The sequence below is a fragment of the Babylonia areolata genome, chromosome 35 (genome assembly GCF_041734735.1).
Source record: "Babylonia areolata isolate BAREFJ2019XMU chromosome 35, ASM4173473v1, whole genome shotgun sequence".
NCBI lineage: Eukaryota > Metazoa > Mollusca > Gastropoda > Neogastropoda > Buccinidae > Babylonia > Babylonia areolata.
Genome location: NC_134910.1, coordinates 10,528,316 through 10,551,247, shown reverse-complemented (window position 1 = coordinate 10,551,247; position 22,932 = coordinate 10,528,316). Strand labels below are relative to the sequence as shown.

Genomic DNA, 22,932 nt, shown 5'->3' with positions numbered 1-22,932 from the left:
TCAGGCATGACAGCCAGATCTGTGGAGCTCCTCCATGCGAGCTGATAGGCGATGGGCACTCCCCCCCTTCTGCCCCTCCCCCCTTTTTTGACGTTGTCAAAAAATGACAGCACTGGTATGTTGCCTATGCATAGAACGGCAGACATTTGGCAACAAAAGACTTGATGTCCCTGGTGTCTCTGGGACAGGGTTGTGTAATTTCCCAGGTAGGTACCATCACGAAGGGACATACGGAAGGCTTGGTGGCTTCTCTGCCTGAGTGTGGCATGTTGGAGTAACCTGCAGAAAGTTGTCGGCAGTCAATGGCTGGGTTGGATCAGGCTGTGGAAGTGCATTTCATGTGCCCACAGGCCACTGAGTCTCATTCTGTGGTGGAATTCCCAAATGGAAGAGGGCTTCCATGGGGAAAATTTTTGCTGAAGGTTCTTTAGTGAGAAAGGGGACCGGATCCATGACAGGCCTCTGGCTGTGAGTGGTGCGCACTGAGTCTGGGATGGAGCAGGGCGGGGCAGGGAGGTAAGTGGCTCAAGATGTGTTGTACTGGCTATTGACATCAAAGCACTGATCTGACATACGTTTTTAGTATGGCCAACTGCAAGGTGAGAGCTGTATTATCAGTGGTTTCTTAATTGCAAAGGGAAATCATTTGCAGCTTAGTCTTTCATGAATGACTATGTCTCTCAGACTAGAAGTCAAATTGCACTGGGACTTAGTGCTGTAGCCTTAGGCCTAGGTAGCCTTTTGGAACCGTCCCAATGATGAGTCCTAAGGCCCTCTTGATTGAGGGACCGGGGATGCAACTTGGGCAAAACACTCTCTACTATAAAATGTATAATCGAATTCCAGCCCGAATAGACTGGACAGCAGATGCCTCCTTTGCTGTTCTGATGGAGACTGTCGTACACGACTGATTATCATATACTGTTCCTAGAAGGACACCAATCAGCATGGGTAAATCAGGAAACAGCTGCTGTGTGCTTCAGGGACGAAGGTGTTCACCATGCAGATTATGTTGCAATGTAAGGAAGCCGGAAAGAGTTGACGGGGTCTTGTGGTGCAACCGTGTGTCAGAAAGACATGGTGCTTGCTTCCGAAGTGACAACAAAGTCATCCTCTGACAGGCCCTTGACCGAAGGCTGGGGCTCCATGATGGGATAGCCTGCCTAGGCTAGAAACCTCTGGAAGTGTCTCATTGGAAAGACAGTGCTTGAGGAGGAATGGCCATCTGTAACCACAGCAGTGGTTGTGTGTAGAGGCCGAAAGGATCGGGCAGGGGAGACTAAGTGCAGAAAGTGCTTTCAAATGCCAATTGTTTGAGACGTTGATGCTGGATTTGTGTTCAAGCAAGGTGATGGGGTGAACTGATGTGCTTGAATGCGGCATCTGCCGTGCTGGTATGAGTGGGCAGAAAGGTACACCCCTGTGGCTAATGGACGGTTCGTTGTGCTTTGTGGGACGCATCCGTCCTCGTCAATATGCCTTTCTCCCAAATGTAGAGTAAAACAATTATGACCCAGGCCTTCTGCTACTAGAGAGGAGTAGAAGAGATGGGCTGAGGGTGATTGTCTCCTGCCCAGTGGGCAGTTTTTGGGTCCGCTAAAACTTGTAAGGCAGGATAGACACCTCTTCATGGGAAGGCTGGCTAGGATGTAGGGCCTGTGTGGAGCTTTTGTCACAATCACAGTGGTGCAACCAAGGGTTGTTTTAGGCAAGGGGAGAAAGAAGGGATGCCTTACAAACTTGGAAGGAATGAAAGGCATGTGTGTCCAGAGTGGCACCTCTAAGTTGGACTGCCTCATCCTTCCTTGTGCAACTCCGGCCTTATGGGTGATTGTTGCAGGCAAATGAGTTGGGTTGCCTTGTCCGTCCTTGCACCAAGAGAGGCATTCTTAGCCCTGTGGGTGTGAAGGGGGTGTGTGTGGATCCCAAAGGACCAACCCCTACTGAAATGTGAAGGAGCATACATTCAGGCGTGAATGAGGCTATTATTATTTTATTTTATTTTTGTGAGTGCAGTCGTCCTCCAAAAGCAAGGTAGGGATGAATTTATGACAATGAATACATATATGTGCCGAGGGAATAAAAACTTCCATCAGCTCAAGTGATGATGTCAGAAGTATGCCAATGACAAGAGATCGAAACACAAGAAATAAGCGGCTGTATAAGCATACATGTAGCGTGCACAGATATACCCAAGTAAGTGGGTAAGTGTGCATAATCATCAATGGAAAGGAATCTGTCCATGCACCTACATATGAGATGTACATACGCATATGAATAAAGTGCCAGTACGTAGAGGCAGAGAGTTCTGGGCATTGTGAACAGAAGGCCGCAAATGCAAGTGTGCCTATATTGCTATGTAGGGAATCTCAATGAATAGATGTCAATGAATAGAGATAGAAATATAATTGTACATGTTAATATGAAAGTCGTCTGAACTTATCCCATAAGCACGTACACATGTGTATACTGATGGATAAGTACGCATCTATAAGTGAAAGCAGAATGTGTCTGAATGTAGCAATGTATCTCGTATATATGTATATATGTGTGTGTATATATATATATATATATGTATATATATACATATATATAGATTTTTTTTTTTTTTTTTTTTTTTTTTTTTTTTTTAAATATGTATATATATATATATTTCGTGATTGTTGCTTGTGATAATAAATCAAATGGATAGAAGGGGAAATATTGTGATGCATTTCCTGTGGCCAAGAGCCTGAGAAACAGCAAGAAAAGTGCAGTTGCTATGCAAAGATGTGTAAAGTCCCTGACTGGGCATGAGGACCCAATGAGAAACCGAAAGAAAACATCGTTGGTGGACAGCACGGGGGGCAGGAGTGATGTGCTGTGTCGGCGAAACTAACCACAGCTTCAAGCGCCTAGGTTACAAATGTGGAGTTGCCTCCCTTGGCGCCGAAAATCGTCGAAAAGGAAGGTGTCTTTAGAGCACATATCCCCCTTGTGCGACGTGTCCTCGCTGGAGGAGTGTCATGTTGTGTGTGAGAGTCCGTGGTTCGATGCCACCGTAACCGACACAGGTGAAAAACGAGCGCAAGGGGAATAATTATAATGTCCCTTTGTGCCGTGGGCATCCCAACCCGAATCGGTCGCCATCGGACGCGAGACGGTCGGGGCATGTAGCATGACGGCGCCGTAATCCAGTGTTATGGGCGTCGTGGACGAGGGGGGTGACAAGTCCGTCGGCTTGCCGTGGGATGTGCATCCCCCTGTTGCTGAACGGCGGTCCAATCTCGCGAATAGCTCCTGCGAGAGGACCGACGTTCGGTTGTCAGTTGTGTGTTGACGGATAAAGTGATAGACAAGATCGGCCCGAGCACTGCCGAGAGGCAGGATCGAGGTATTAATACGTTTAAGAATTATCTTGATATTCATTGTGAAAACTTAAAAACAAAACTCATTTACATATTTTCTGATTTTTCAGGCACTGCGCACTCAATGTTGAAAAATGCAACAGACATACGTGGGGACTCTCTTTTTCTTCCCCACTTCAAGCGGGTAAAAGGCCTTGTCAGGCTTGCACGCCTTGATATTGATATATGATATGATATAAGAGGTACTTCAACGTGGAAGTGCCAATATCAGTCTGGGAAACAGCAGTGTTAGGCAATGGGGCAGAAGAATCCAACACTGCCAAAGTTCCAATGGGCATGCACGTACCTGCTCTGTGGGCGCAAGGCGCCGCACCAGAAGGCAGAGTGGTGCATAATTGCTGCAGCAAGTTTAGCGATGAGTTGCTGATTGTTTAGTTGAGTAGCTTGCTGAGACACCATTAGTGGATGGGAAACAGCAGCACTCGGCGGTGTGGCAAATGGGGTCATCACCGCATAGCTTGGTAGGACCGTGCACACGCTCGCACTGAAGGCGAGGAGCAGTGCCGGTGCAAGGGAAATAACTGCGGCAGTCACCGGCAAGGGTGCCGAAGCAGGGGTTGCCTCCCTTGGATCGGGTGATCCGGACAAGGAGGGGGGTGCACGCGTATGGGCAAGCGTGTCCCCTAGTGGTCCACCTTCCTCCCTACACCAGGGGAGGGCATCCCTACACGCCTCGGTCGCTATTGGATCCGAGACGGTCGAGGCAAGCCGCGTGGGGGGTCGCGTGATCCGATGTCACGGCCGCCACCACGGACGCATCGCACATAGGGCCCAGTCTAACGTGCGGATCCAAGACAAGCTGCCTTTTTTTTTTTTTTTTTTTTTTTTTTTTTTGTCCCCAAGGGATTGTGGCCATTCCATTGGTGCAACTGTGGGTATGGTAAAGAGATAGAGGAGATCGACTCGTACACTGCCGACTGGCAGGGCCGAGAAAACGCGGATCGCGTCGAGTGAGTTCGCGGATCGATAAAAATGACATGAAAGGTAACACTGACCTGAGTGTGTGACCACAAACCTCTAGAAGTCACCAGAGGAGGTGGCGGAGGTCTGGAGTCGACCGGAGGGAGCGGAGGAAGTGGAGAAGGCGGCGGGTTGGCGTTGTTTAGAGGGCCAGTAGTAGAGGGCCCAGAGTGTCAGCGAATCGATTGCGATCGCGCCTTAATTTTAGCACGATTCCCCAATCGAGCTACATAATTATGTGACCTGGTTGGAGACGTAATTTGACCACAAACAAGAACGCCAGAGGATCGACAGACAGACAGAAAATACGAAAAAACTTAGCCGTATGAAGAGCACAGGTACAGGAGTCATGATGGCTGCCGGAAAAAGAGGGCGATAACCAGCGGGACAAAGGGGAGGTTACCTACTTCCGGGAGGTTATCGGCCGTAGTTTCGTCTGCTCCGCATAGGCGGATAGTAGTTTGCACAGGACAGGAATGTCAGACCCCTGCCGGAGTCTGCACTAGTTGGGTCACGGTTAAGTATGTGTAATTAAACTTTGATTTCTTATAGTATACTTTTCCTCTGATACATAACATGAACACTTTTTTACACTAATATTCACATACGTTCCCTTTCCTTTATCCACTACTTTACTCCTTTCCGTCTAAAAACACCTATAGTGAATAGACGTTAAACTGAAGATAAAACGCACACAGAGCCAGACACAAGGTGACAGACGGGTCCCCTACCTGGAACAGCTCCACAATGATGGAGCGATAAAGTCCCACCCCCCTCCCACATACTCCCCTCCCCCCTCACCCCCCACCCCCTTGAAACCCCTCCCCCCACTCACACACACACACACACACACAAACACACACACACACACAGAGCCAGTGGACACAAGGTGACAGACAAACCCCTGACCTGAAACAGCTCCACAACGATGGAGTGATACCACGCCACTCCCACACACACCCCTCAGCCCCCACCCCCTCGAAACCCCTCCCCCCACTCACACACACACAGACACAGAGCCAGTGGACACAAGATGACGGACAAACCCCCGACCTGGAACAGCTCCACAATGATGGAGAGATAAAGTCCCACCCCCCTCCCCACATACTCCCCTCCCCCCTCGACCCCCACCCCCTTGAAACCACTCCACCCCCACTCACACACACACACACACAGACACACACACACAGAGCCAGTGGACGCAAGGTGACGGACAAGCCCCCGACCTGGAACAGCTCCACAATGATGGAGCGATGAAGTCTCTTGTGGTGCTCCCAGGCCAGGTCAGCCGCCTTGGCGTCCGGCAGTCTGTCGTTGTCCTGGTCAGGTATCTGAGGCCTCTGCTTCACCTGTTGTGTCAGGTAGCACACACACACACACACAGACACACACACACACACACACACACACACACACACACGTCATGCATCACGGTCATCGGACAACAATCCTTGGTGTGGAGAAGTTTTTTAGAGAAATAATTTTTTTTTTTGGAAAAATAAAAATGAAACAAATGAATGAAAAAAAAAAGGATGATTAATCAAATAAACTTGTATAAATCAACCAATCAATTAATTGATGATGATAAATAAATGAATAAATAAATAGAAATCAAACAGTTTTGGTCACATACAAGGACAGGACAGTGTGTGTGTGTGTGTGTGTGTGTGTGTGTGAGAGAGCGAGAGAGAGAGTGAGTGTGCATGTGTGTGTGGGGGAGGGGGGCAGGGGAAAGGCAGGGGTTGGTGGGGGGCAATATGTACACACACACACATGAAAAATAACCAAAGTACACACACAGACACTGAAAATAATGCAATTGCAAACACAAGACACAAAAAATAACACAACACACACACACACACACACACACACACACACACACACACACACTAAAAAAACAACACCAGACCAGACTCCACACGGGAAACTAAAAGAAGACACACACCCCCGCCCCCTTCCCCCCAAAAAAACCCAAAAATGGATGTCACCTCATTGAGTCCCTCATGCAGACCGTCCAACAGAAAGGTGAGGAACTCCTGAGAGTCCTGCTGCTGGTAGCCGGCAAACATGGGGTTGTACTTGCCGACCGTGTTCTGCACACATATTTGTATTTGTATTTTCTCTTTTTATCACAACAGATTTCTCTGCGTTGAAATTCGGGGCTGCTCTCCCCCAGGGAAAGCGCGTCGCTACACTACAGCGCCACCCATTCTTGCCTGCAGTTTTGTTTGTTTTTCCTATCGAAGTGGATTTTTCTACAGAATTTTTGCCAGGAACAACCCTCTTGTTGCCGTGGGTTCTTTTACATGTGCTAAGTGCATGCTGCACACGGGACCTCGGTTTATCGTCTCGTCCGAATGACTAGCGTCCAGACCACCATTCAAGGTCTAGTGGAGGGGAAAAAATATCGGCGACTGAGCCATGATTCGAACCAGACTGCTGAGATTCTCTCGCTTCCTAGGCGGACGCGTTACCTCTAGGCCATTACTCCACTGATGATATGGGTACTTACACAGCCCAATCCTTGGTCAGAAAACAAGCTCTGATCACTGTACAGTCATTTGCACAACAGGCTGTCTAACTGGGAAGAGCCAACTGGCAGCTGACATTTGGGCGCTAATCATTCGTTTCCTGTGTCATTCAATCAGGTTTCAGTTGCAAACACACACACACTCACACAGACATGCACCATTTTACATGTATGACCATTTTATTCATCAACCCTGCCAGATTTGAAGGTTTTAAACTATGGAAGTTTTTTTTTTAAACTTTGGAGTGGAAAGTTTGAAGTGGTGACTCGTTTTAATTGTTTGTTTTCTTACCCTTGTAGCAGTTATCAACGCGGCGATAGCCTTGAGATGGCCTTGGTGGTCGGCGAGGCTCTAAGCACCATAATTTCATTTCATTTCATTTGCCACTTAGGCAGCCATACTCCGTTTTCATGGGTGAGCATGCTGGGTATGTTCTTGTTTCCACAACCCATCAAACGCTGACCATGGATTACAGGATCTTTAATGTGTGTGGAGGAGGGGGGTAGAGGAGGTGCAGGGTAATGTGTGTGGTGTGTGTGTGTGTGTGTGTGTTGGAGCTCATGTACGTTTATATGTATTTGACTGTGCTTTCATATCTGTGAAACTGCATGTTTGGTGCATATCTGTTATGCATGTGTGGGTGTATGTGTCAATGTGTGTCTTCATGTCTTACATTTATTTGCTTATTCATCATCATTGTTGTCTTTTTTTTTTTTTTTAATTATTATCATTACTACTACCTTTTTTTATATCATAATTATTATTTATTTATTTATTTATCTAAGCTTATCTATTATTTATTCACCTTTTTTTTTTTTCTCAAGGCCTGACTAAGCGCGTTGGGTTACGCTGCTGGTCAGGCATCTGCTTGGCAACTACTTCGAAATCTGAAGAAGCTGATAACGTAATTATCAGGAATTTAACATATATTTTTCTCTACCAAATCCACACACACACACACACACACACACACACACAAAAAAAAAAAAAAAAAAAAAAAGAAAAGAAAAAGTGCACTGTTACCTTGAGATCACGTGGCGTGATGCAGCGGTTCTGACCCGACCACAACGCCTTCACCACCACGGCAAACTCATCCACCACCTCTCCGTGCATCCCCTGAGAGCTGTCCCTGAAAACAGTGGTCATCATCCTCACCACTCTCATCATCATCACTCTCACCATCGTCATCGTCATCATCATCGTCATCACCACTCTCATCATCATCATCATCATCATCATCATCAAAACCACTATCATCATCATCGTCCTCCCCACTCTCATCATCATCATTATCTCATCATCATCATCCTCGCCACTCTCATCATCGTCCTCGCCACTATCATCATCATCATTGTCCTCGCCACCACTCTCATCATCATCATAATTATCATCATCACTCTCATCATCATTGTCGTCCTCACCACTCTCATCATCATCTCATCATCATCGTCCTCGCCACTATCATCATCATCATCGTCCTCGCCACTATCATCATCATCATCGTCCTCGCCACCACTCTCATCATCATCATAATCATCATCATCACTCTCATCATCATCATCATCATCCTCAGCATCATCGCCACACTCATCATCATCATCACACTCATCATCATCTTCACTCTCATTATCATCACCATCCTCACCACTCTCATCATCATTATCATCGTCCTCGCCACTATCATCATCATCATCATCGTCCTCACCACTCTCATCATCCTCTTCTGACAGGTACACAATAGTTTCAGTTTTCTGTTTCAGTTTCTCAAGGAGGCGTCACTGCGTTCAGACAAATCCATATACGCTACACCACATCTGCTAGACAGATGCCTGACCAGCAGCATAACTCAGCGCGCTTTGTCAGACCTAGAGTGCATGCACGTAATATGTATTCGTGTACCTGTCACTGAGAGTGGATTTCTTCTACAGAATTTTGCCAGAGACCAACACCCTCGTTGCCATGGGTTCTTTTTCAGTGCGCCAAGTGTGTGCTGCACATGGGACCTCAGTTTATCGTCTCATCCAAAGGACCAGACGCTCAGTTTGATTTTCCAGTCAGACTTGGGAGAAAGGGCAAGAGTGGGATTTGAACCCAGACACGGAGGCACAGACACTGTATTGGCAGACGAGCATATTAACCATTCTGCCACCTTCAACCTTGACGGGCACCAACAGCCGAGTGGTTAAAGCGTTGGACTTTTCAATCAGATGGTCCCGTGCTCGAATCCAATTCACATCGCCTGGTCGGTAAAGGGTAGAGATTCTTTTCTTTTTTTTTTTTCCGATCCCCCAGGTCAACAGATGTGCAGACCTGCCAGCGCCTGAACCCCCTTCACATCTCAGTTGGGGGCTTTGCAGGTGGTGTCCTAAGAACGCTGAATCAGAACAGGCACTAATGAGCACCACCAAAGTGACTCAGCAGCAGTGCAGGGTCTCCTCTGGTGTGTGGCCTCCTGGCAACAAAACATCGAAGATTCCCTGCAAACTGGTGATGCTCGGACTGCGATAGATGAACACAGAGGTAGCCATGTATGGGGAATTTGGAATGGAGCGGCATGGGAGTAATGCCACTGAAACAGTGCAGATTACCGGGCAGCAAAAAAAAAAAAAAAAAAGAAAAGACGAATCCAAAAAGAATACACCACTAAAACAAGGTTCAAAACCATGCCTACTCAGTCATCGCTCAAGTGATGCTAACCGCTGTTCTCTTGGATGTATTTCTGCTTGTTGCTGAGGATCACACACCTGATCTCACCATGAAGGTAATAACAGAATGGACCTCTCGCTCACCTGTTTATGTCGTTCAGGTAACTGTCGTTAAGCAGGTAGGAGACCAGAGGTGTTGTGTTGTTCAAACACTGCACGGTGGAGTTCATGTAGCAGGTGTTGCCAAGGTTCCGCAGCCCTGTCATGGCTGGGCCCTGGTGACAAGGTCATCAGGTCACAAGGTCACAGGGTGAACTTTGGAGACGGTCAACCAAACTGGTCAGCATCAACATTTATCATAGTTCATTCTTTCCACGTTCTTTATTGTTAGCAAGACTGGTTAGCGTCAATAATCAGTGTTTATTCTCTGTATGTTCTGTTATCTACCTTTTCACGAACTTTTGTTTTTAATAACTAAAAAAGATACATACATACCTTTTATATAACAGTTTGTAAAGAAAAAAACAACACACACACAAAAGAAGGGAGAAATGCTGATATAATAATAATGACAAGAAGAAGGGATACATAAAAAAAGAGAAACAAGCACCTTTTTTATCCCTTTCACAAACTTAACATCATGCTCATGTTTTTATTCATTAATGTCTTTATCACTTTGGAGTTATCTCCCTGGGGTTCAGCACAGCACAGACAGCGCCACTCGGCCATGCAATATTTTCCGTTACAATTTATTGTAATTATTTGTACATGTCAAAAAGTGAATTTCTGCACCTGGGCGTAGAAAGTAAACCAGTCCTGAGTCTCATGAATAAATTTCTAACATACGCTTTTTTGGGCGATTTTATTTCTTACCCATACAAATGGGTCGCCCGTGGGGAAAGGCAGGTTAAGTGAGTTAGCCTGATGCCACAGATGCCACACACACTATCTATGCGTCACGCATGTTCCACAGCCGTAAGTGGCACTCACCACGTTGCCATTTATGTCTTGATCACTTTGGAGTTATCTCCCTGGGGTTCAGCACAGCACAGACAATGCCACTCGGCCATGCAATATTTTCCGTTGGCCTGATGCCACACACACTATGCGTCACGCATGTTCCACAGACGTCAGTGACACTCACCACGTTGCCATAAACAGGGTTCAGATCTCGGCGACGCGCCAACTGCCTCATGGGTTGTTTTGCGCTGGTCGCTTCCGGCGCCGGGGAGCTGCACCACACACACACAGTTTCAGTTTCAGTAGCCCTGCCTCAACCCCCTAACAGACAGACACACACACACAAGCACACACACACACATGTACACACACACACACACACGCACACACACACACACACACGCACACACACGCACACACACACTCACATATCCCACCCACCAACCCACACACACACACACACACACACACATCCCACCCACCAACCCACACACACACACATACACACACACACACACACACACACACATGCACACACACACTCACATATCCCACCCACCAACCCACACACACACACACACATATCCCACCCACCAACCCACACACACACACACGCACACACACACACACACGCACACACACACACACATGCACACACACACTCACATATCCCACCCACCAACCCACACACACACACACACACACACACACACACATGCACACACACACTCACATATCCCACCCACCAACCCACACACACACACACCCACATATCCCACCCACCAACACACACACACACACACACATATCCCACCCACCAACACACACACACACACACACACATATGCACACACACACACACACACACACACACACACACACATCCCACCCACCAACCCACACCCACACACCCTCCAACATCCCACACACAACCGCCGACAGACCTGATCGAGGGCTTACTGCCGCGGTCGTAGACAGGCTTGCTGCTCATCTTGGCTTCGTCAGCCAGCTGTTTCATGATGTCGGGGGAGGAGTGTGATCGCGACAAGCCCCCTCTGGTCGTTGTGGTGGTCGGCTCATCCTTCAGTCGGGTCGTATACGTGTCTGAAACAACACACATCACATACATTCCTCACACGACTGCCACAATAGCCGAGTGGTTAAAGCGCTGCCAGTCTCGGTAATGGCATCTGGTAGGTAAAGGGTGGAGATTTTTCCGATCTCCAACGTCAACGTATGTGCAGACCTGCTTGTCCCTGAATCCCCTCTGTATGTATACACATGCAGGAGATCAAATACGCACATTAAAGATCCTGTAATCCATAGTCAGTGTTCGATGGGTTATGGAAACAAGAACATACCCGGCATGCGCACCCCAAGTATGGCTGCCTTCATGGCGGGGTAAAAATGGTCATGCACATAAAAGCCCACTCATGTGCATACAAGTGAACGTGGGAGTTGCAGCCCACAAAAGAAGAAGAAGAAGAAGAAGATTCCTCACACACATCACATACAGAGATGCCAACCCCTGTCAAGTGTTTGTCTGAACAATCAGGAAATTTGGCAGGAACACCCCAACCCTGAGCCACATCAGCAAACATACATTTTATCTACAAGGCAAACAAACAATTGGGCCTACCTGTAACACTGAATCTGAGCATGCTGGTTCGAATCACGGCTCAGCCGCCAATATTTTCTCCCCCTTCACTAGACATTAAGTGGTGGTCTGGACGCTAGTCATTCGGATGAGATGATAAACCGAGGCCCCGTGTGCAGCATGCACTTAGCGCATGTAAAAGAACCCAAGGCAACAAAAGAGTTGTTCCTGGCAAAATTCTGTAGAAAAATCCACTTTGATAGGAAAAACAAATAAAACTGCACACAGGAAAAAATACCAAAAAAATGGGTGGCGCTGTAGCATAGCGATGTGCTCTCCCTGGGGAGAGCAGCCCGAATTTCACACAGAGAAATCTGTTGTGATAAAAAGAAATACAAATACAAATACACAGTGTAACTACTATGATTAAGCTGGACTGCTCCGCTCAGTGTTGTTTCAATGTAAACACACACACACACGATTAGCTGAACACCATCACGTGAAACCTAGCTGTGACTGCCTTGGCCGCATAATCGATAGGTCATGAGCGTCTGGGTAATATCATGACAGGAAAGCATGTGACCATGCTGTGTAGTCGAAAATGAAATCGTCGGAACAATTTTGACGTTGGCGTAACAACGTCGGAACAAACTGCGATCGAGTGTAACAAAATATGGCGATATCGTACAGCTGGCATCTCTCTGCACATACATTCCTCAACGATCAGAAGCTGGGACACACAGAAACGTACCCCTTATACTCCACAACATTATGCCTGTTACAACCCCCCTGGACCAGTAACTACACAAGACCACTGCAGCAAATAACTGAGTAGTTCACAAAAACGTAAAAAAATCAATGGAGAGCTATCAATTTGACCAGAATCCCTGAACAGTTCGGCTCAGAATGTCAAGTGAACGAAGCAAGAATGAACAAAAGTAGAATAATGAGTTTGTATTGACGGGCGCAATAGCCGAGTGGTTAAAGCGTTGGACTGTCAATCTGAGGGTCCCGGGTTCGAATCACGGTGACGGCGCCTGGTGGGTAAAGGGTGGAGATTTTTACGATCTCCCAGGTCAACATATGTGCAGACCTGCTAGTGCCTGAACTCCCTTCGTGTGTATATGCAAGCAGAAGATCAAATACGCACGTTAAAGATCCTGTAATCCATGTCAGCATTCGGTAGGTTATGGAAACAAGAACATACCCAGCATGCACACCCCCAAAAACTGAGTATGGCTGCCTACATGGCGGGGTAAAAACGGTCATACACGTAAAAGCCCACTCGTGTGCATACGAGTGAATGCAGAAGAAGAAGAAGAATGAGTTGGTACAGGAGTACTAGTACCTGACCCCAAGGAGAAGAATTAATCATGGAAAAAATATCTCCTTTGTAGCTGGGGCGTGTTTTCATGTCCTTGCGAGTCTGTGAGAAAGTGCAGCACGGGAACGAACACGTTAATAATAATAATAATAATGGTATTTATATAGCGCTGAATCTTGAGCAGAGACAAATCAAAGCGCTACACACTGGGGCAATGCGACACTGCAGAACCACCACCACAGCACACAACCAAACCATGACCCTTGGTCATCAGCTGTCACGCCTACCATTCCACCCCAACCACTCCCTCCCTTCCCGAAACACCGCTAATCCTACATCACCCCCTCATCCCTCCTAACCCCACCCACCCTACCCCCTCCGCAAGACACCACTAATCCTACACCACCAACCCCCAACCCTCCCCACCCTCCCAAACACATGGCTAATCCTACACTGCCACCCCCATTCCTCCCCCACACACACCTAATCCTACACCACCACCACCCCATCCCTCTCCAACACACAGCTAATCCTACACCACCACCACCCCATCCCTCTCCAACACACAGCTAATCCTACACCACCACCACCCCCCACCCCTCCCCAACACACCGCTAATCCTACACCACCACCCCCATCCCTCCCCAACACACTGCTAATCCTACACCACCACCACCCCCCCATCCCTCCCCAACACACCGCTAATCCTACACCACCACCACCCCGCACCCCTCCCCAACACACCGCTAATCCTACACCACCACCTCCACCACCACCCCCAATCCCTCCCCAACACACCACTAATCCTACACCCCCATATGGCAACAAAAGGGTTGCGCCTAGCAAAATTGTGTAGAAAAATCCACTTTGATAGGAAAACAAATAAAACTGCAGGCAGGAAGACAAAAAAAAAAAAAAAGGGTGGCACTGTTAGTGTAGTGAGACGGCTCTCCCCCCAGCCCGAATTTCACATAGAGAAGTCTGTTGTGATAAAAAAAAAAAAAAAAAAAAAAAGAGTATCACAAATACACCCCCCAACCCCCATTACCTTTACGATGCTGTGGCTGTGTGGTCATGGTTGGGGGTTCCCACTGAGTCTTGCCGCGGTTGTGGTCGATGTAGTAGTAGCGGCGTGTGGAGTTGTCCAGTCGCTTCTCCCAGCCCGCAGGCAGCGACGGTGACGGGATCATCTTGGGCTCTGTTCGTTCACACAGATGAATGCTTTCTTTATACAAGCCAACGGGCTATATTCGTTCACACAGATGAATGCTTTCTTTATATAAGCCAACGGGCTCTGTTCGTTCACACAATGGAATGCTTTCTTTATAAGCCAACGGGGTCTGTTCGTTCAGAGATTTAATGCTTTCTTTATAAGCCAACAGGCTCTGTCACACAATGGAATGCTTTCTTTATAAGCCAACAGGATCTGTTCGTTCACACAGATGAATGCTTTCTTTATAAGCCAACAGGCTCTGTTCATCACACAATGGAATGCTTTCTTTATAAGCCAACGGGCTCTGTTCATTCACACAGATAAATGCTTTCTTTATAAGCCGACCAACTCTGTTCATTCACACAACAGCGGGATGCTTTCTTTATAAATAAAGCCAGCAGCAATAACAATGACAGTAATAATGATAACAGTAATTATAACGATAATAATAATAATAATAACACAAATCATAATTACTACTACTACTGCGACTACTACCACTGACAGTTACGAACCATTTACAGAGTTCAAATTTAGCGGGTACCCAGGTGCAAATGCTACGAAAAGTTGTCTCAGGCTTGCAAATTTTCTGTCGAGAGTGCTCAGTTGGCACTCAAAAACTGATAGAGGCGAAAGAAAATTAATTAAAAGACACACCGAGAAAGCAAGCTCGAATGTGGTTGATTGAAATGTAAAGTGTCCTCTGCTACAATTGGGCACCCGACTAGCACTCAAAAAATAGAGTTAAATTCGAACCCTGATTTATAACTAAGAATAAGTGATGTTCTCCCTTTCAGATATTTTTTCCTGTGTGTTCAATGTGTAAATTGCTAAACAGCAAACTTTTTTTTAATTTTTTAACAATCATAAGTATGCATCTCAAAATCACTGCATGCTTTTTTTGTTTGTTGAACACACGCATGCACATACGGACTCAAGCACCCAATCTCAAACACACACAGAGACATACATACACACACATAAACACTAACACACGCACACACATTCACACACAAACACATACATACACACATACACAGCACACACACACACACAAACACACACACACTCACTCACACACACACACACACACATACACACACACACACACACACACACACACAGCACACACACACACACTCACACACACACACACCTACATACACACATACACAGCACACACACACACACACACACATGCACAAACACACACACAGAACACACCCTGTGCCTGCCGAATGGCGTCTCCCTGATTCTCTTTCTCCTGAGACCGTCTCTCCTCTTCCGCCCTCCTCTCCCTCTCCTCCGCATCTTCCTTCTCCTTCCTCTTCCTCCTCTCCTCCTCCTCCTTCCTCGCTCTCTCCTCCTCCTCCTTCTTCTTCTTCTCCTCCTCCTCCATCCTCCTCTTCTCCTCCTCAGCTTTGCGTACGGCCGCTTGCTTCAGCTGGGCTTGTTTCTCCGCTTCCAGTTTTGCCTGCTCCTGCTTCTCCTGTTGTCGTTTTTTTTTTTTTTTTAATAATAATAATGATTTAATTTCCAAATGGATGGATCAAGATGTACTGTATTGGATTGTATTGTTTGTTTTTTTTGTTGTTTTTTTGTTTTTGTTTTTTTCTCAATGCCAGACTAAACACATTGGGTTATGCTGCTGGTCAGGCATCTGCTTGGCAGATGTGGTGTAGCGTATATATGGATTTGTCCGAATGCAGTGATGCCTCCTTGAGCTATTGATACTGATACTGGTATTGTATTGTATTGTGTTGTATTTCTCAAGGCCTGACCAAGTGCGCTGGGTTATGCTGCTGGTCAGGCATCTGCTTGGCAGATGTGGTGTAGCGTATATATGGATTTGTCCGAATGCAGTGATGCCTCCTTGAGCTATTGATACTGATACTGGTATTGTATTGTATTGTGTTGTATTTCTCAAAGCCTGACCAAGTGCGCTGGGTTACGCTGCTGGTCAGGCATCTGCTTGGCAGATGTGGTGTAGCATATATGGATTTGTCCGGATGCAGTGATGCCTCCTTGAGCTGTTGATAGTGATACTGGTTTGTATAGCACTGCATTGCACTGTATTGTGTTGGAGAATGTATTGTGTAATAACAGTAATGATAATGACAGTGACAATAATACAAATACTAATGATAATACTAATGCTACTACTACTTTTACCAATACTGATAATGATAATGACAATAATACTAATAATACAAATACTAGTACTACTACTTACACAACTACTACTACTACTAACACACACACACACACATAATGATATTAATCATAATCATAATAACAATAATAACAACAATAATAAAAGTTTATTGCAACTTTTATCAAAATACAATGAATAATGCTCAACACACATCGCGAGAAAAATTCAACAAAAGAAACATTTTGCATAAGAAAAATTACTCACCCCCCCACTCCCACACCCCTCCCCCTACCTACACACAGACCCACACACACACACTCAACACACACACACACACACACACACACACACACTCAACACAAACACAAACAAACACACCCCCAGACCCAGACCTAGACACACAACACAACACACACACTCCCACACCCACACAACACAAACACACACCCAGACCCACACACACCTAACACACTCACACTCCCTCACCCACGTACACCCACACCCACACACATACCAACTCCTGTCTGGCCTTCTCTGCGGTCTCCTGTCGCAGTTTCTCCGCCTGTTGCTGGGCAAGGAGACGTCTCTCCTCCTCCTCCTCTCTCTCCACTCTGGCATCCTGCAGTTCCTTCTCTTTAGCCTGGAAGAAAAAGGAGGCGTTTGTATTATACTCCATGTTTGGTGATACATATACTTACCATGTCAAACTGATGCAAACTAGGCCTATCGGTTTGCTCTGCTTGGCCAAATTTCGCGCGGCTAACAGTGAAAAGACGAGCCGTCTTGCCTGGTCCGCTCTTAGCCAATCAAACGCCTCTAAAAGCTATAAGCGCTGAATCATTCCTTTGGCCAAGGCTCTCCACGCCATCTTGTCAGGTTTACGCTATGTCTCGTCTTACACTTTTTTTGGCTATTAAGCGTATTCATTTGGCCTTATTTTGCTGCATGCGGCTTGTGTTTTTTGTATTCTTACATTCTGTGTACTCGATTCGACTCGGCCCCCTCGAATCGTTCGTTTTTCTCTGTCTCTCTAAGTCGTTCCTGTCTTTCCTTTCTCTGTTGGGGATCAGATTTTCGCTGCGTGCCCAAGCGCGGGTACCATGCCTCATATGCCATCCCACGAAGGCAGGAATCATGAGGCTGGGATTGAGACTCAGCAAGAGACTCTCCCAGGCCCGGAGCTCATGATTCCTCCCGATACGGACCGCGACGAGGCGTCTTTAGACGCTGATCGCGTTGGCCAAGCAGAGCAAACCGATAGGCCTAGTTTGCATCAGTTTGACATGGTACAGTATATGACACCAAAAAAAAAAACGTTTTGTGGAAAAGTGAGTTAACTCACTCACTCCGGACAAAGAGCCCTGATCAAGGCCCTACTGCTTACAACCATTTCAGACGAAGGAGCCCGAGGGAGGAATTTTGTTTAATGTCCCGTCACACATATCGATGATTGAAGACATTTTGTTAAAGTATTTATGACGGGCGCAATAGCCGAGTGGTTAAAGCGTTGGACTGTCAATCTGAGGGTCCCGGGTTCGAATCACGGCGCGGGTAAAAACAGTCATGCACGTAAAAGCCCACTCGTGTGCATACGAGTGAACGCAGAAGAAGAAGAAGAAGTTAAAGTATTTATGAATACATTTGAGTATTATCGGTTAGAAGGGGTGGGGGGATGTGAATGAATGGAGGGTTGGGGGAAACTGGGCAAATGAGGGGTGAAATGAGGGTGAAATTTGAAAAAAATTTCTAAATACAATTACAGGAAATTACTTAAAGGACTTCGTAAAAGAGAAGTCGTTAAACTGACAAGCGAAACAACTGATAATGAATGCAAAAAGTCAAAAACATCAACGCTCTCAGTCACTTGTGAAGACACTTTCGTGTACATAAGGCTCCATCAAGCTACAGTCAGGTTACTAAAGCATATCCACTAGACATTACAAATTCCAACATTTGTTTTTTCGGCGATTTCATTTCTTACCCATACAAATGAGTTGTCTGTGTGGAAAGTCAGGGGAGCTAACTGGCAGTACTAAATGAGTTAAAAAAGAGTGAGTGAGTGAAATGAAATTATGGAGCTTAGAGCCTCGCCGACCACTAAGGCCATCTCAAGGCTATCGCCACGTTAATACCTACTACAAGGGTAAAAAGCAAACAATAAAAACAAGTCACCACTTAAAGCTTTCCACTCAAAGTTTAAAAAAACCTTCCATAGTTTAAAACCTTCAAATCTGGTTAAAAATGTTCACTTCTTTCAAGAAGCCCATCAGCGCCCACGGAGGGGCATCACGAAACAAGGTCTTCAAAGAAACCGCCGTGTAATGTCTGTGTCTAACGTCATGCAGATCCCAACAGTCAAGGAGCACGTGTTTCACTCTGTTACATGTAGAGTGAGTGACTGCAGGATCTACATGTAACAGAGTCAAAACTGGGTGTAAATGTCAGCTGCAAGGTCTTCGGGATGAACACCTGTGGTGGACGTTTTGCATTGTGTTGTAACAGGTTCACAAGTGTTGTGTGATACAGTTAACTCACTCGGGACGACAAGTTTTCTCCCTTGCTTTTCCCCACAGATGGCCCATTTGTAAGGGTTTGGAAAAAAATTACAAAAAATACAAAATACTGTGTAAGAAAATGAAACTTTCAGAACTGGTTTATTACATGTTGAGCTATTACATAGAAAAAAATATCAAATTTCTCATCTTATTTTTACAGTTTTGCCATATGTAGAAAATACTGCCAATTTTTCACCCCGAATCACCATACCCATGCTCGCTTTCTGCATTAAATTCGCTTTCTTCTTCGTCATCATCCACCTCTTCAATGTCTGACCCTTCAGTTTGTAGCATTTCAAGTACTTCGGCAACCCTAAAACGTTGCCGTCACTGCCTTGTTCTCTTCACAACATTCTGAGAAGAGCCCGCTTTGCTAACAGGCTGGCACGCGAGCAGACGACCGGTCAGTGACTTTGTCAGCGTGTGTGCGAAACAGGCCACACATCCCAGGCTGACCAATCATACTGATCGATTGTGGAGTGACCCAGAATAGCGCACCTGCTTGGCTAATCACAAAATCACGTGTACAGCGCATGATGGAATTTTACTTTCCGAGAATGCTATTCCATTCCTTCGTCCGAATCCGAATACGTTTTGTGTAGGAATGCGTGAGCATTCCTTCGTCCGGAGAGAGTTAACAACCAGTTATGGAGATCACGACCTTTTCTATAAATAATTCATGTGTAATCAACAACTTTTGTCATCACTCATCACCACGGTTACAGCCAAGCCGTGACACAGTTATCAACCAGTACGGAGATGTTGACCTTTTCTATAAACACCTCCATGTTATCAACAACTTTTGTCGTCAGTGACTCATCACCATGGTAACAGCCAAAGCCACTGACCAGAATGTCCAGCCGGTCTTTCTCCTTCTGCGCCTCCAGTTCCTTCTTCTTTCTCTCCTGCCTCAGCCGTTCCACTTCCGCCTGCACAAAGTCCCGCAAGCAAACAACAGCGTGAATATGTCGTCTGACCGGTTTCCAACATTAGTGGTGTTGATGAACAGCGTGAATGTATTGTCTGACCAATTTCCAACGTTAGTGGTGTTGATGAACAGCGAGAATCTATTGTCTGACCTATTTCCAACATGTGGTGTTGATGAACAGCAAGAATCTATTGTCTGACCAGTTACCAATATTAGCAGTGTTGATAATGATGTAACAGTGTGAATCTATTGTCTGACCTATTTCCAACATTAGTGACGATGATGATGATACAGATACTTATACAATGCTATCCTTTGTCAGAGACCAAGTTCTAGGCACTTAACCAGCTGCCGTGGCGAAGTGGTTAGCGTCGCAGACTGACAGATGGGAGGACACGGGTTTGGCCTCTTCTTTTTATAATGATTGAAACGTACACATGTGCGCGCGCGCGCGGGCACACACGCAACACACACATAGTTGTTGCACTCTGAATGTAATAGTATCTTATCCACATGCTTTTCTTTTTACATAATAATTGATGTGTACATGATGGTGAAGTGAAGGGTGTGTCAGTTTTGTTTTTTGTGTTTTTTTTGCTGACGGGCATTTTATTTTAGGTGAGCCTAAAGAAAATTTTCTGTTTTTGGTTGAAGCAGATAATAAAGTATTTTGAATTGAATTGAATTGGAGGTGGGTTTTTGGGCCCGCAACCAGCTCCTACCCAGGCTTATATGTGGAGACTCGGACCACACAGTCAGGTATCATCCACTTCAAGGATGCGTCTTTGGGTGTGTTGCTCTAATTACCTGACCAACACTGCAAGTGTCTGTATCTCTCAGGCCTGGTAGCCACTGGGATATCATAATGAAAGGAAGCGTCGAGTACAGCCTTGTCACGTAGTCCCAGACAAAAATGGACCTCCACAGCAACATCATCATCATCATCATAATCATTGTCATCCTCCTCCTCATTACCAATATAAACAACAACAAAAAAGTTCCAAAGTCTGTGGGCTTTCATGCCCTGCTATCATGGTTCGTCTAATATCACTTACAGTGAAAAGACGTTAAACTAAAGAACGAACGATGTCATGGTGACCTCCACTTCTGTGCTTGGGGTGAGTCTTGTCAAGGTCTTCAGTGTTGGCGGATTCATGGGGGACTGCTGTTGGAGGGACGTGGTGGCGGTCTCCACCCTGGGGGGGACGCTCACTCAGTCTGACTCCGCGACTATGCCATTATTGTCGTCAGTATGGGGCTTAGTAGGTGGTGTCCTAAGTAAGTTAAATCTTAACAAGCACTACCGAACACCACTGAAGTCACTCAGCAGCAGTGCAGGGTCTCCTCTGGTGTGTGGCCTCCTGGCGACCTTACATCAATGACTCCCTGTGAACTGCCAACACTCGGGACAATGGCAGAATAGCCTGGGTGTTGCAGGGTAAGAGGGGGTGGGGGGGGGGACTGGGATTGACCGGCGTGGGAGTAGTGCCACTGAAATGGCCCAGATGACGGGGCGGCGAAAATAAATAAAATGAAAATTTAAAAAATTTACCTGTCTCTTCCGCTCAGCTTCCTCCTCCTTCACCGTTTTCTCGTGCGCTTCCTTCCTGTCAACATAAACACACCTGTGGCATTACCACACACCACACTGACTCTTCATGCTTCCTGTCAACATAAACACACCTGTGGCATTATCACACACCACACGGACTCTTCCTTCCTGTCAACATAAACACACCTGTGGCACTACCACACACCACACTGCCTCTTCATGCTTCCTGTCAACATAAACACACCTGTGGCATTATCACACACCACACTGACTCTTCATGCTTCCTGTCAACATAAACACACCTGTGGCATTATCACACACCACACTGACTCTTCATGCTTCCTGTCAACATAAACACACCTGTGGCATTACCACACACCACACTGCCTCTTCCTTCCTGTCAACATAAACACACCTGTGGCATTATCACACACCACACTGCCTCTTCCTTCCTGTCAACATAAACACACCTGTGGCATTACCACACACCACACTGCCTCTTCCTTCCTGTCAACATAAACACACCTGTGGCATTATCACACACCACACTGACTCTTCCTGCTTCCTGTCAACATAAACACACCTGTGGCATTATCACACACCACACTGACTCTTCCTCCTTCCTGTCAACATAAACACACCTGTGGCATTATCACACACCACACTGACTCTTCCTTCCTTCCTGCTGTTTGTTCCTGTCTGCTTCGCTGTAGAGTAAAAAAAAAAAAACAAAAAAAAAACCAAAAAAAAAACCCACTGACAGTAGAACTTGATTCATAAAATCATTCTAGTGGCTGCACATCACAAAAATAGGGGGAGATCTGATGGAGAGAAAAATAAAAAGGAAGTATAAGAAATGTGGGTACTGGCTAAGATTCTTTAAAAAAAAAAACAAAAAAAACTGTTGCTGCTGCAGATTCTTACGTGTGTTGCTCCTGCTGTAGTAATACTAGCACCTGTCCCTCCTGCAGAGACTCTTGACTGTTACCTTTTGAAACTTCCTCCTGTCAATACAAGAACCTATAGTGAACGTTCTTTCTTCTTTGCTGCTCCTCACATCTGGAACAACCTTCCTCATCACATCCGTGCATCTGATTCTATT

General features: G+C 46.1%; 1 protein-coding gene across 2 annotated transcripts in view; it reads right to left on the bottom strand.

Annotated features, from left to right (window-relative positions):
- LOC143278159 (ubiquitin carboxyl-terminal hydrolase 8-like) overlaps positions 1-22,932 on the bottom strand; it is a 56,587-nt gene that overhangs the window by 15,199 nt on the left and 18,456 nt on the right. For both annotated transcript variants that reach the window (XM_076583208.1, XM_076583209.1), the window contains exons 12-22: positions 21,831-21,885; positions 20,199-20,279; positions 17,310-17,435; positions 15,865-16,129; positions 14,476-14,625; positions 11,451-11,610; positions 10,691-10,778; positions 9,691-9,821; positions 7,925-8,030; positions 6,359-6,463; positions 5,594-5,716 (exon numbers count right to left, since the gene is read on the bottom strand). In XM_076583208.1, coding sequence (XP_076439323.1) covers positions 5,594-5,716; positions 6,359-6,463; positions 7,925-8,030; positions 9,691-9,821; positions 10,691-10,778; positions 11,451-11,610; positions 14,476-14,625; positions 15,865-16,129; positions 17,310-17,435; positions 20,199-20,279; positions 21,831-21,885 — 1,390 coding nt within the window. The remainder of the gene's footprint in view (positions 1-5,593; positions 5,717-6,358; positions 6,464-7,924; positions 8,031-9,690; positions 9,822-10,690; positions 10,779-11,450; positions 11,611-14,475; positions 14,626-15,864; positions 16,130-17,309; positions 17,436-20,198; positions 20,280-21,830; positions 21,886-22,932) is intronic.